The 12,049-nt window shown below is 42.9% G+C and overlaps 1 protein-coding gene across 2 annotated transcripts in view; it reads left to right on the top strand.

Annotated features, from left to right (window-relative positions):
• The window catches only part of LOC129701680 (peroxisome proliferator-activated receptor gamma coactivator 1-alpha-like), a 136,639-nt gene extending 126,565 nt beyond the window's left edge, over nt 1-10,074 (top strand). For both annotated transcript variants that reach the window (XM_055643026.1, XM_055643027.1), the window contains exons 10-12: nt 5,488-5,609; nt 5,718-5,869; nt 8,720-10,074. In XM_055643026.1, the coding sequence (XP_055499001.1) occupies nt 5,488-5,609; nt 5,718-5,869; nt 8,720-8,823 (378 nt within the window). In that variant the 3' untranslated portion in view covers nt 8,824-10,074. The remainder of the gene's footprint in view (nt 1-5,487; nt 5,610-5,717; nt 5,870-8,719) is intronic.
• Nucleotides 10,075-12,049: the final 1,975 nt, after the last annotated feature.

The raw sequence follows: 12,049 nt of genomic DNA, 5'->3' as shown, positions 1-12,049 counted from the left end.
ATGTGTTTACAGGGAGAACGTAAAAACTCCGCGCAGACAACACTCATATTCAGGATCGAGCCCGGGTCTGTGGCGTTGTCAAGCAGCAGCTCAACCACGACACCACTGTGCCACCCTTATTGTATTTGTTGATTGCTGCCTTCCTAATACTGGAGGGTCACTATAACAACAACACAGTAGCATTGCTCACTATGCTTTTAGAGATCATATTCGGAAAGTGTCTGCTGTTGCCTCAATGGTAGAGGGAGACTAAGTGCCCACTGCAATGCCCTGCAGTGCCACATGAGCAGCTGTGACCCTGTACCCATGCGTGTTGCTCAGACGTTTGAAGAAGATTGCAAAAAGTGGCAAACACTGCTCAGTCCATCACGGGTACTGACTTCCCCACTATCAAAGGGATCTACAAGAGTCACTGCCTCAAAAAGGCACCCAGCATCATCAGAGACCCACACCACCATAGCTAAACTCTTATTTCAGTCCTGCCATCTGGAAGGTATAGGAGACTGCAATGTCCAAGATCAGGAGCAGCTTATTTCCTACAACCATCAGGCTACTAAACACATCAACCTCCAAATAAGCTCCAAACTACACAGACTTGGGAGCTTTGTTTTTATCTTTGCACTAACAGAAATATATAACTTTTTTTGTTCTATTATGGTGTTTACATATCTGTTATGCTGCTGCAAGTAAGAATTTCATTGTTCTATTTTGTGCCATATTCCAAAAAAACACTCTTGACTCAATGGACTCGAGATCGTGTTTCAAACATTTGCCCACCACTGCCCCCTGCAGTACTTACATGTGGTTAGAGATACAGCGTGGAACAGGCCCTTTGACCTGTGGTCCTGCGTAATAGGATCACTCAGTCAGACTGATCATGATCTTTTCATCTGCTTCAGAACTGTGAAAAAATATTATCATTTATATTTATTTAAGTGTGACAAGTATAAATATTTATTGATTTGGACATTTCCAGCAGTGTTCAGCCTATCTCTAATTTGCATTAGGCTTACTGTCTCTGATTAAACCAAGATTACCATGCCTACTAATAACGAGTAGGACTGCACTCATTTCCTTGTCTAAGTAGGATTTATGCTCAGGGCCTCTATCATTTAAATCCTTTGCGTCAATAGTCCCCAGCTTTAATCTCTTCACTGGCAAGAAACGTGTTGCCTGTAGATAGTAACTAGCTTTGTCACTCATTCAGTTTCTGTCCACGCTTATAATTAATGGAATGGAATAATTATTGTCACCTACGGCACTGACAAAGTTACAAAGCATGCCAGCTCCTACTTTTGTTTCCCCCCCACCCCCCCCCCCCCCCGCCCCACAGCAGTTCCCCCACACTGGGTCCCCCATGTGCGGACGTGGCACCGACGGACGAGAAGCTGAAGCAAAGAAGTGGAAGCCAAATAACCGAATGGAAATGAAGCCGAAACACCAACTAACCGAAAGGGTGAGATGCCTAAAAGCAAACTCACCGAATGGCCGCTCTGACGAAACACCACCTACCCGAAAGGCGGCGTCGCCTACAGGCCAACGGACCGAATGCCACTCAACAGAAAATTCAAATAACAGACATGACGTTGCCGGGGGGGCGGGACATCAGCGATTGGTCCAGACCAACGTCACATCACTGTGGAGGGATGAACATTGTCCCACACCTCTGCTCCACACGACCCACAGCCCATGGAGGGTGGCCGTGGGAGAGTGGGGGCTGTCCCGAGGGATGCGCACCTTCGGCCGCTTACAACTTGGTGCTTGGGTTCAGATTGCCCAGACACCTATGCCTTGTGTGGGAAAATGACCCCCACGCTCCGTTAGTTTGCATTTAGGCGTCCCACCCTTTCAGTTAGTTAGCGTTTCGGCTTTGTTTCCATTTGGTTATTTGGCTTCCACTTCTTTGCTTCGGCTTCTCATCCATCGGCGCCACGTCCGGGTACCGGGTCCTCATTGTCCTTTGTTCTCCCACCCTTCCCAATTGTCCATTGTTCGTCCTCACCTCCCTCACGGCGGTCCCCCTATGCTGGTCCTCCATTGTTCTTCCCCCTTCACGGTGGCCCGCCACGCTTTCATCGACCATGGATCGACCCACGAGGCATCGCTGCCGCGAGGCTTCACCACTGCCGAGGCCCTATCGCCGCAGGTCTTCACCATTACCGCCGCCGCGACCTCACTGCTATCAACGCCCCACTTCTAGCCTCTGTGGTGCCAACCTGGCCCCAGCCGCAGGCTCCTTCGGGTGCTCCGCCAACCCGTGCGGTCCGGCTCCTCCGTCCGACCGACGAGGCCCTGGCCGGGCCCCGACCCGGGCTTCTACATGCCGATCTGGGAAGCAACGAGACCGCGGTGATTCGATAAAGGCCTCCGACCGCATTCCCAGTCCACAGCCGCGGCCCACCTGGAAGCTTTCTAGCCGCGTGGCCCGTCGGGAATGCATTAGATTTCAATAAACTCATTCATGCCAGTTTATGTTAGTTTTTAGGGCTTAAGGTTTCATCACATTATATTTTCACAATGTTTCTCAGAAAAGCAAGAGTTTTATGTTTAAATTAGGATGTTTTTAAATTCCATATCACAATGTGAGTGCTTAATTTCGAACATAGATTTTTCATTTGTCAGTTACGTATTACATCTGCCTCAACCTGCAAAGATTCATACACTCTAATCTAAAAAGCACTAAGTTATGACATCAAGTCAGTTGATACGTTGTCATGAAGACGATTCCTCAAAAATGGCTTTGGATTATAAACTGTTCACATGAAAATGGGCTTTATAATTTGTGGTCCAGCTGTTCCTTTGTTAACATCAATGTCATAACTATATGAATAGAGAAATCCAGGTGTTGATGTGCCAAAATTGATCAGTCATGTCAGGAGAGTCTAGAGGCATGTTTCCTGAGAGAGAAAAACATGCTGCGTGAAGAGTTTATACCTTTAATATAGTCATGAAAGTCAACTGCCAGCATTACAATTCTCAGTAGACTAACTAAGCCATGAAAACAACACAACAGTAACTTTCATTTGTGTGTATAGCTCTGACAGAGGAGAATTGGATAGCTTTTGGGTAAGAAGTCCATATCTTCGGCCCTGGTTGTTTGATGGCGTAGCAGTGGGTGTTCTAGGGTGAAACTAAGGACCTACACAAGAAGCCAGAACCAGACAGGGCAGACTCCTGGGAGTGATTGGGAAGGGGAATATTAACAGAAATAGGGATGGGGGGGGGGGTGGGGGGAAAAAAGCAAAGAGCCTGGGTAGATCAGCAAGCACTGAGCCAACCACGGTTGATATGAATTCAGTAATGGCACTGAAGTTTGGAAATTTACCATTTATATTCTGGCAGTTTAAGACTTCCCACTAGCTGTCACAGGAGGCACACTGCTTCTTTTAGGTAAATTTTAGGTAAATTCTTACATCTGACTTTTTTTGCTGGACGTCAAGCTGTCCATGTCCATTCCTTGTACATCAATGGGTAGGAAGGAACTGCAGATGCTGGTTTAAATCGAGGATAGACACAAAATGCTGGAGTAACTCAGCCGGCAAGGCGGTATCTCTGGCGTGAAGCAATGGGTTAGCTTTGGGTCTGAAGAAAGGTCTCGACCCGAAACGTCACACATTTCTTCTCTCCAGAGATTCTGAGTTACTCCAGCATTTTGTGTCTATCCTTGTACATCAATAGTATTTTGTATTGATATAGTGCCTTTAGCAAAGCAAGGTGTTCCAAGACAGTCGTGTAAGAACAGAGAGTCAAATGTAACTGTTGTAAACAATAGATACAGTGCATTCAGAAAGTATTCACACAACTTCACTTTTTCCTCATTTTGTTACGTTGCAGCCTTATTCTAAAATGGATTAAATTATTTTTTATCATCAATCTACACACAATACCCCATAATAAAAAAAGCGAAAATTGGTGTTTAGACATTTTTTGCCAAGTAATTAAAAAGAAATAACTGAAATATCACATTTACAAAAGCATTGTGACCCTTTATTCATTACTTTGTTGAGGCACCGTTGGCAGCGATTACAGCCTCAAGTCTTCTTGGGCATGACACTACAAGCTTGGCACACATGTATTTGGGTAATTTCTCCCATTCTTCTCTGCAGATCCTCTCAAGCTCTGTCAGGTTGGACGGAGAGCATCGATGCACAGCTATTTTCAGGTCGCTCCAGAAATGTTTGATCGGGTTCAAGTCCAGGCTCTGGCTGGGCCACTCAAGGACATTCATAGACTTGTCACAAAACCACTTTTGCATTGTCTTGGCGGTGTGCTTAGGGTCATTGTCCTGTTGTCCTGTTGGAAGTCTGAGGTCCAGAACGCTCTGGATCAGGTTTTCATCAAGGATCTCTCTGTACTTTGTTCTTCTTTCCCTCGATCCTGACTAGTCTCCCAGTTCCTACCGCTGAAAAACATCCCCACAGCATGATGCTGCTACCACCATGCTTCACCGTGGATATGATATTGGCCAGGTGATGAGCAGTGCCTGGTGTTCTCCAGACTTGATGCTTGGCATTCAGGCCAAAGAGTTCAATCTTGGTTTCATCAGACCAGAGAATCTTGTTTCTCATGCCTTTTGGCAAACTCCTAGCCAGCTGTCATGTGCCTTTTACTGAGGAGTGGCTTCCGTCTGGCCACTACCATAAAGGCCTGATTGGTGGAGTGCTGCAGATATAGTTGTCCTTCTGGAAGGTTCTCCCATCTCCACAGAGGAACTCTGGAGCTCTGTCAGAGTGACCATCGGGTTCTTGGTCACCTCCCTAACCAAGGCCCTTCTCCCCCGATTGCTCAGTTTGGTCGGGCAGCCAGCTCTATGAAGAGTCCTGGTGGTTCCAAAGTTCTTCCATTTAAGAATGACCGAGGCTACTGTGCTCTTCGGGACCTGCAATGCTGCAGAAATTGTTTTATACCCTTCCCCAGATCTGTGTCTCAACACAATCCTGTCTCAGAGGTCTACGGACAATTCCTTTGTCTTCATGGCTTAGTTTTTGCTCTGACATACACTGTCAACTGTGGGACCTTATATAGACAGGTGTGTGCCTTTCTTAATCATGTCCAATCCATTTAATTTACTACTGGTGGACTCCAATCAAGTTGTAGAAACATCTGAAGGATAATCAATGGAAACAGGATGAACCTAACAGGTCAATTTTGAGTGTCATAGCAAAGGGTCTGAATACTTGTGTAAATGTGATATTTCAGTTATATCTTTTTAATTACTTTGCAAAAATTTCTAAACTCCTGTTTTTGCTTCTTCATTCTGGGGTATTGTTTGTAGATTGAGGATAAAAAAACAATTTAATCCATTTTAAAATAAGGCTGAAATATAACAAAATGTGGAAAAAGTGAAGGGGTTTGAGTACTTTCTGAATGCACTGTATGTGCTAGTAATATATGCCATTCTTAGGATTTAAAGCACCTCACTGCTTTAAGAAGTAAACAGCTGGAGGAGATTGTACAAAATGATTCAAATTATATTTATTTGTTCAGGATGATTGCCGTATTATCTACATTGGGAAGTTAGCTTACAATATAACTCCAGCAGAATTAAAGCGTCGTTTTGAAGTTTTTGGAGAGATCGAAGAATGCAAGCTACTCACTCATGATAGGGGGTAAGCATTTACTGAAATCATGACATATTTACATCTATCTCATATTTATAAGTAACAACATGTCTTGTTCATTCTTAATTATTTTAATGTAACTTTTTAAATTCACAGTGTTAAGTATGGATTTATCGCGTATCGCTATAGTGAGGATGCTGCTTCCGCTCTCAAGAATGGACATAAATTGCAGAAACGGAGTGAGCCTGCATTGCATTTATATTATGGGGGGCTCAGGCAATTCTGCAAAGCCAATTACACTGACCTGGGTAAGGATCGACAGAAACATTTACTTCATGGTCTTTGCAATTCACCTCTGTCAATAACCTTAATTTGTGATGTTGATCAATTCAAAACTGACATCTACACCCTACTGAAAAATGCATGATCGCGTGGACATTCACTGGAGCTTATTGATAGTATGTGTGATAAATGAACTGCAGATGCTGGTTTACACCGAAGAAAGGCATGAAAGGCGGGAGTAACTCATCGGGACAGGCAGTATCCCTGGAGAAAAGGAATAGGTGACGTTTCGGGTCGAAACCCATCTTCAGACGTCGACGTGAAACGTCACCTATTCCTTTTCGCTAGAGATGCTGCCTGTCCCAATGAGTTACTCATCGGGACATAGCACTGATTCAATGCACCGCTCCAGCCCAAACATTCATAGATGCACACCTCCTTGTACATTAAAAAAGCACATCTACCTGAGCTATGCACTGACGTGTCAGAAACCTGGTGCACATACACCTGCCCTCCCCTGCTGCTGTGCTGGGATCCTGGGTGCCAGGTGGTAGGCGCAAACCCAGCAACGTGTCACACCACAGCACAATGTGGAGAAGCTGCCTGCTTTTATTAGATGTGATAGAAGTCACTGTATCTCCCTCTTGGCTGCACAGCTCTGCCAATAGATTTCTTGAAGGTAACAAGCTCAGCAGCCAACGAACAACATCAACCACAGAGAAATGTCCAGGTGGATTCGGCAAACTGGATTTGTGCCAACATCCTGGCACAGCTTTGTCACTGGTAATCCATCTCTTGTGTAATGCAATGATGGCTATTTTACCGTTGATTCCACAAACAAGCTCATTTCTGGGAACACATCTCCCCCAGCAGGCGAGATGGCTGTGTCTATGTTCAATTACACTTTCGACGACTTCATTATGGTGTGTCTCTCCTATTCCTAAAATCCGAGGTAATCCCAATACCTTGATTTATCTAATCAAAACTAATTCTCCTGAAGACCTATCAAATGTAAAAATCACAGCTTTTATTTCCCATAAGCCCCATCTCTTTGCTGCATTTCTATTTGAAATAGAACATAGAACAGTACAGCACAGGAACGGGCCCTTCAGCCCACAATGTTTGTGCCGAACATGCCTGTACATACATGATCCATATCCCTGTATTCCTGCACTTCCAGGCACATATCAAAAAGCCTCTTACATGCCACTGTCATTTCTGCCTCCACCACGGCCCCTGGTACTGTGTTCCACACCCCCATCACTCTGTGTAAAAAGGCTTGTCCTGGGCATCTCCATTAAACCTTCCTCCTCTCACCTTATTGCTGTGTCCTCTGGCGTTGGAAATTTCCACCTTGAAAAAAAGCTTCTGACGGTCTATCCTATCTATGCCTCTCATACTTTTATATGGGTCTATTAAGTCTCCCATCAACCTCTGACGTTCCAGGGAAAAACAATCCAAGTCTATCCACATACTCTATCGCTGAAACACTCGAATCCAGGTAGCATTCTGGTAAACCTCCTCTGCACGTTCTGCAAAGACTCCACATCTTTCCTGTAATGGAGTGACCTGAATTGCACACAATACTCAAACACAGCCTCAGAATAAAAGGACGTTCCTTTCGAAAGAAGATTAGGGGCATTTCTTGAGCCAGAGGATAGTGAATCTGTGGAATTCATTGCCACAGTTGGCTGTGGAGGCCAAGTCATTGGGTATCTTTAAAGCAGAGATTAACAGAATCTTGATTAGTAAGGGTGTCAAAGGTGATGGGAGAAGATAGGAGAATGGGGTGGAGGGTAGACTTGATGAGCCAAACAACACAATTCTGCTCCTATGACTGATGACTAATCATGACATTCTGACTTTAATATTCAATCCTCATAGCAATAAAGGTGAGCATAATATATGCCCTATTTACCACCCTATCTAGTGCTGCCACTGTGAACTTGGACTCCAAGATCCCTCTGCTTTTAAGAGCCTTACCGTTAACTGTATACCCTCTCCTTACAGTCAAACTCCCATTGTGCAACCTTCCATTTGCTGACCTGCTGCTCTGATTCTCACCCCACCTGCCATTCTAGTTGAAAACCACCCAAGTAGCACTAGCAATCCTCTCTGCAAGGATGTTGGTGCCCCTCCAGTTCAACTGCAACCCATCCCTCTTGTGCAGGTCACGTCAGCCCCAGAAGAGATCCCAATGGTCCAACAACCTGAATCCCTGTCCCCTGCACCAACTCCTCAGCCACGCATTCATCTGTCCTATCCTCCTATTGCTACCCTCACTAGCATGAGGCACCAGTAGTAATCCAGAAATTACCACCCTCAAGTAAGTGTTTAACACCCTATGTTCATTCTGCAGGACCTCATCCCCTTTCCTACCTATGTCATTAGTTAAATAGTTCAATGTCAAATAATTCTGCATCCAAGCCTTTGCAGTCGTATTTTGAACTTTGAATACCCATAACACACATAAAGTAATGAGTTTGATAATTAAGGGTTCATTACAGTGCAAATGTTTCTCCTTAGATTTGGTTTGTGATTCAATGAATGTTCTATCACACTTTACAGAAAAGTCTGGGATAGTTAGTGCATACTTAAATGCGTTTTGTCCTCATTGGCAATTAATAAATGAGCATCTTTAACAAATCTTTCATCTGTGAAGAGAGTGATCGTACCCATTACTCATATTGAAATTCTTTTGAATACATAGACTGAAACCTGGAATTGCAGTTGTCCCTGTAAAATATTATAATTAACAGATATTGTGTCGAAACAAGCAGAATTTGTTCGGGAACAACATAATCCTGAGTTTATTGAAATGCTTGTTTTACAACACAGAAGTGATTCTAAACTCAAAATGTCCTGGTTAAATTTAGATTCCAGTGCTGAAGACTTGGACCCTGCACCAATGAAAAGCAAGTATGACACTATGGATTTTGACAGCTTATTGAAAGAGGCACAGAAAAGCCTGACTAGGTAACAGCCTTACATCTTATTGCCTGCAGAGGATGCCAAAATACCTCAACCAAGGCACTTTTCATTTGTTTACCTCTGTCCATTAGAACAGGACACTCATCCTTTAACAGTGAAATCAAAATGAAGTTTACATGAACTAAGCTGCTTCTGTCTGTGATTCTTTGGTAGATGTCAAATGTCACAAGTTTGGGCAGTTTGGTGGAACTACTGCTCCTTGGTTGTTGTGTTCCCATAAGTAAACATAAAATCAATAGTGGAGTTGCAGCTGTGTTCACCACTTTTAATGTCTGTAGTTTGGGATACAGTGTTAGTATAATGGGAATTGGGGTTATACACTCGGGTACTTTATGTGTTTTATGTGCTGCATTTTAAAATGTAATAGTTTACATGTATCAAAGCGTTTTCTGTTGTAATTTATTGTGTGCTTCCATTGTTTCAACTATGCACTGTAACTGTAGCCTTGCCTTTTCAGTCCTGAAATTTCCTAACCAGAAATGTTTACATGTAATATTATAGACTTTACTATCATTATAGTGAACTAACATATCTAGATTGACAGAGCTGTACTGTAAGTCATTGAATAAGTGCATATCAAGAAAAAAAATTATAGCTGGGTGCATGGGTGATTATTCCATTAATTGGTGGGATCATCAGAATGTTATAACTACCTGATGAAAGTAAGTTATTCTAAAATCATACACTGACACAAATGAAGAAATAGTTTTATTATTTAAGTATGTTCAGTATGTGTGCGATTAATTAAAAAAATGTATATGTGGGAAGGTATGGGGAGTTCAGATAACAGTTTGATTATTTCTTTCAATTTTCTTAATTTTTGGAATGCCTAACTTGTTTCATTACTGTTTTATAATTAGATTTTTTCAGGCAGTTAAAATACAGTTCACTTTTGGTAATCTAATGTACTTTATTTATGATCTTAAGATTGAAACTTTGGAACCTTATACCTTTCCACGTTAGCTTTAAGTGTGATTAAATAAGTCTCTAGCTTCTAAGCAAATGGCATATTATGTATTTTTAAACCATATCTTAGTTTCTTAGAGAGTAATTCAAAATCACAGACTGTATTAAACATAATATTTTAATGTCTTGTAAATATGTTGAAACCCTCCCAAAGCCCCTTCAAAGCACTTGTTTACATTAATAAAATCGCAGAATGTAACCACGTTCTTTTAACAATTGTATTTTATTTTTCGGTATTTCAATGATTTGCCACTGAATAAAAATAGCAATAAAACGATGTTGGAATGGAATTATTTTTTGCAATTGTTTCTTCTGACAAATCTAAATCCTGCAATTGAAAGATTGAAAATTGATTATTTGTTCTCGGCCAATGAAAAATAAATATAGGACTGCTTTACAGTTCAACTCAGATTTAAATTGGTGATCTTTCTATTTTGAACATTTGTAAAGTGTTTGATATTTAACCTTCACACTCCATACCGACCTATTAGTCTGCGGCTGTCATTTCCCAATGTTATATACAAGTGGTGATGACAAGTTGTTATTTTGGGACGTGTTGCTCTTGCATGATCACCTTGTTGGGGGTGTACTACAGACCCCCAAATAGTCAACAGGAATTAGAAGAGCAAATGTGCCGGGAGATTGCAGACAGCAATAGGTCAAATACGGTTGTTGTAGTAGAGGATTTCAACTTTCCCAATATAGACTGGAACAGTCATAGCGTGAAGGGTTTAGATGGCGTGCAATTCCTCAAAAGTGTTCAAGGGAGTTTTCTTAAACAGTATGTGGAGGCTCCCACATGTGAGAGGGCAATGCTGGATCTAGTATTGGGAAATTGGGAAGGGCAAGTTAATGAAGTGTGTGTGGAGAAGCCTTTTGGGACAAGTGACCACAGTTCGATTAGGTTTAAGATGGTTTTGGATCGGGACGGAGGGTGTCCATGTGTCGAAATACTCAACTGGGGCAAGGCCAACTTTGAGGGTATGAGAGAAGGTCTCGCTCAAGTTGACAGGAGCAGGTTATTTGAGGGGAAAGGAACATTTGCCAAGTGGGATGTTTTTAAAAGTGTACTGAAGAGAGCTCAGGAAGTGTACGTCCCCGTTAGAGTAAAGGGAAAAGCAGGCAAATGTAACAAAGCTTGGCTGACGAGGGAAATTGAGACGTTAGTCAAAAACAAGAAGGATGCATGGGACAGGTATAGACAGCTGGGATCAAGTACATTCCTGGAGGAGTTTCGAGAACTAAGGAGCAAACTAAAAAAGGAGATCAGAAGGCCAAAAAGGGGTCAGGAGATAGCTCTGGTGGGTAGCATAAAAAAACAATCCCAAAAGATTAACAAAATTCATTAGGGGGGAAAAGGGTAACTAGAGAGAGAGTGGGACCTCTCAGGAATAAAAGCGGTCACCTCTGTGTGGAGCCACAGGAGATGGCTGTCCATTGGATAAGTATATGGACGGGAAAGGAATGGAGAGTTATGGTCTGAGTGCAGGTAGATGGGACTAGGGGAGAATAAGTGTTCGGCATGGACTAGAAGGGCTGAGTTGGCCTGTTTCCGTGCTGTAATTGTTATATGGTCATGGGCAAGGTCCTCAATGAATATTTCTCCTCTCTATTTAGAAGAGAAAGACAGTAGGACGGAGAAAATTGGAGCAGTCACTGGAAGTGTCATGAGAGCAGTCAGAGTTACTGTCAAGGAAGAACTGAAGGTACCATCAAATCTCCGGTGCCTGATCAGATATACCCGAGGACATTGAGGGAAGCTAGAGAGGAAATCGCGGGAGTCCTGGTTGAAATTTATGAGTTGTCCTTAAATACACGAGAGGGGCCAGAGGATTGGTGGGTGGCAAATGTTGTGCCTCTATTCAAGAAGGGCTGCAGGGAAAATGCTGGGAACTATAGGCCGGTGAGCTTAACATCTGTTCTTTGTAAGTTACTGGAGAGTATTCTGAAGGATAGGATATACAGGCATTTGGGTGGACAAGGGCTGATTAGGGACAGTCAGCATGGTATTGTACGTGGGAGGCCATGTCTCACAAATCAGATTGAATTTTTTGAAGACGTGAGCAAAATGGTTGATGAGGGCAGAGTTGTAGATGTTTTGTACATGGACTTTAGTAAGGCATTCGACAGCGTGCCGCATAGTAGGCTGTTCTGGAAGATTAGATCTCATGGGATTCAAGGAGAGATAACTCAATGGATAGTAAATTGGCTCCATGGAAGGAAGCAGAGGGTGATGGTGGAAGGTTGTT

This window comes from Leucoraja erinacea, chromosome 11 (assembly GCF_028641065.1).
Source record: "Leucoraja erinacea ecotype New England chromosome 11, Leri_hhj_1, whole genome shotgun sequence".
NCBI classification, from domain to species: domain Eukaryota; kingdom Metazoa; phylum Chordata; class Chondrichthyes; order Rajiformes; family Rajidae; genus Leucoraja; species Leucoraja erinaceus.
This window is presented reverse-complemented; position numbering and strand designations above follow the sequence as displayed.